Here is a 2,687-nt window from a genome sequence, read left to right as displayed (position 1 = left end):
ACTGAGACCGCAGTGCGGCAGAGCCCCGAGCCCACAGCAGTCTTGATACCGCCAGCATCAAACGCTGCATCAGAAAGAACGCTGCGTTGGGAACACAGTTGCCGATGCCTCCGGAACTGTGCCCTGATGTGGAAATGTACCCAAAGGAAAGCCCCCAGCAGGCGCCAAAACACTGGCTGCTGCGACTTGTCAACATCATTGTGCCCAGGGGAGGAGCACTGTCTGGTATGCTGAATCTCGCGAGCGTCACGCTTGGGGCCGGAATTATCTCTATTCCGTCCGCCTTCAATACCTCCGGAATGGTCATGGCGATGGTGTATTTGCTGGCGGTGACGGCGTTGACGGTGTTCTCCATCCATCTGCTTGTGGCGGCGTCGGAGCGTACGGGATACCGAAGTTTTGAATCCTTGGCGCGTGGCCTCCTTGGGCGTGGCGCGGACATCGCTGTGGCGCTGCTGATGTGGCTCCTCTGCTTTGGTGGCGCCACCGGATACATGGTGGCCGTGGGCGACGTCCTTCGCCCCATCCTGGCCCACAAGGGTGTGCCTGAGTACCTCAAGACAGACAGCGTGCGGCGCCTGATAATGAGCTGCATCTGGATTCTCTTCATATTTCCCTTTGTGCTCCCAAAGCAAGTCAACTCGCTCCGCTACGTCTCGGCTGTCGGGGTGCTGTTTATTATTTTTTTTGTTGGATGTGTTGTGGTGCACTCAGTGCAGAAAATTGCTGCGGACGGCCACCTGCGCTCGGATCTCGTGCTGTTCCGCCCAGGCAACAGCGCCGTCTCGGGGCTTGCTCTCTTCATGTTTGCGTACCTGTGCCAAGTAAATTGCTTTATAATTTATTACGAAATGCGATGCCGCTCTGTCGCAAACATGACGCGTGATGCGGCGGCTAGCTGCGGCATTTGCTGTCTGCTTTACTTTTTGATTGGGTTCTTTGGCTATGCGGAGTTTGGGCCAGAGGTGTCTGGGTCTATATTGGCCCACTTCAACCCCTACACAGCCCCTGCCTTTTTAGTGTGTTTCATTGGCATCATTGTGAAGCTTTGCGCTGCCTTTTCACTCAATATTCTGGCATGCCGCACCGCTCTCTTCCAAACCATGCAGTGGGATGTGGACACGATGCCGTACTGGAAACATAGCATCTTTAGCGTCACATTTGCTGTTGGGGCACTCTTGTTTGGCCTCTTTCTGCCCGACGTCGACATTGTCTTTGGCCTGGTGGGGGCGTTTTGCGGCGGCTTTATTGGCTTCATTTTTCCCGCGTTGTTCATAATGTACTCGGGGAACTGGTCATACAAGAGCGTTGGGGCAGTGCAGTACTTCCTGACATACTTCATTCTTGTCGCTGGTGTAGTGGCAATTGTGTTCGGCACCGGTAGCACCGTCTACAGCACCATTAAGCGATTCTCGTGAGGCCGGTGCCCCAGTGCAGCGGCTGCACGCCGGCAGGCGATGTGCACGTGGTAACACGCCCGCACATCACTTTCTTTATCATTATTTTCCTATCCCTTCTTTTATTATTTTTCTCTTCCCTTTGCACGGCACGTAGCTATACATCTAACCGCCTGTATGTATTGCGGCAACCGTGCATGCGTGGCCTTGTTTGTTTGTTTTGACTTTGTTGTAGTGTTTTGTTTTAGTGTCTGCCCTGCACTAAATAAATTTGGCTGTTTTTTTTCACAAGCAGACACTGCAGAGAGAATAAAAAAAAAAGGTTGTAAGGTCTGCTGCGGGAGTTTAATTTATTTGTGTGAACACCGCCTCCGCATGGGAAAGCAAAAAAGGAAAAAAATAAATAAAATAAAGCGGACGGGGGAAACAAACTGAGGGAAATACGCGCTCTCATGGCGCCTTTTTGGTTGTTGTTTTTTTTGTTTTCACGGCGGCGTCGCCGAAGACCCACCCGCACGTACAGCCCCGTTCCAAGGCGTGTTGCGAGATTGGGGGTAAAACTAAAACAAAACAAAAAGTAGAACGGTGGAGGGAGATGATTATTTCCAGAGGTTTATTTGTTTATTTTTTCTACTAGCCTCGTGCTGCCTGCAACGCTGTCTCACGCTTTCGTTGTTGTTGTTCTTTTTTTTCCTTCATGATGGGAAAGAGGGAGGAGAAGGGGAATGAGGTGCGTGATGAAGGCGCCTTTGCGCGTTGGCTGTGAGCGGCGTGCAAAGGAACAACGATGACGATGCGCTGCGCGGCCCCGCAGAAAGTTGCCATGGCGTTGAATATATTTCCTGTGTCTGCCTGACTGTCTGAGGAGCGCCACTGTGAAGTGTCTGCCCCCTGCTAATGGACGGTGTAGCATGGGAGGGCATCGTCCAGCAACAAACAATCACGTGCAGGGTTTTTTGCATTCTCCGCCCTGCAGTCCTGCTCACCGCCGGTTTCTTTAGTCAACGGGGCGGCGCAAACGCAGCGCGTGCTTGACTGGTTGGTAACGCCGGTCTACGACACCATTCGCGTCGCGGGTTCGCAGCGGTGTGGGAGGTGCTTGAGTGGTGATCCCCGCTGGCGGAGCCGGCGACATGGAAGTTGCGTGTTCGCTTGGCCGGCTTTGCCGCGCGTGGGGACTGCCCGTGTCATGGTGGTGTTGCTGCCCCACTCCATGCGTCGAAAGGGGGCGGGATGCGACTCTCAAAGTGACGAATATGGGGCTGCGAAGCCCACGCGCCGCCGCTCACA

General features: G+C 53.7%; 1 protein-coding gene across 1 annotated transcript, besides 1 other annotated feature; it reads left to right on the top strand.

The window, feature by feature from the left end:
* Positions 1–104: 104 nt before the first annotated feature.
* On the top strand, positions 105–1,418 carry TraAM80_10351 (putative amino acid transporter; the record flags this gene model as incomplete). Its single annotated transcript, XM_029386978.1, has 1 exon — positions 105–1,418. The coding sequence occupies one exon, from the start codon at positions 105–107 to the stop codon at positions 1,416–1,418; it is 1,314 nt and encodes a 437-aa protein (XP_029233166.1).
* Positions 1,419–1,604: 186 nt separating this feature from the next.
* Positions 1,605–1,643: a sequence feature (A-rich).
* Between the last annotated feature and the right edge of the window lie 1,044 nt (positions 1,644–2,687).

The sequence above is a fragment of the Trypanosoma rangeli genome (genome assembly GCF_003719475.1).
Source record: "Trypanosoma rangeli strain AM80 chromosome Unknown Tra_15.4_contig_00912, whole genome shotgun sequence".
In the NCBI taxonomy this organism is placed as follows: domain Eukaryota; phylum Euglenozoa; class Kinetoplastea; order Trypanosomatida; family Trypanosomatidae; genus Trypanosoma; species Trypanosoma rangeli.
This window is presented reverse-complemented; position numbering and strand designations above follow the sequence as displayed.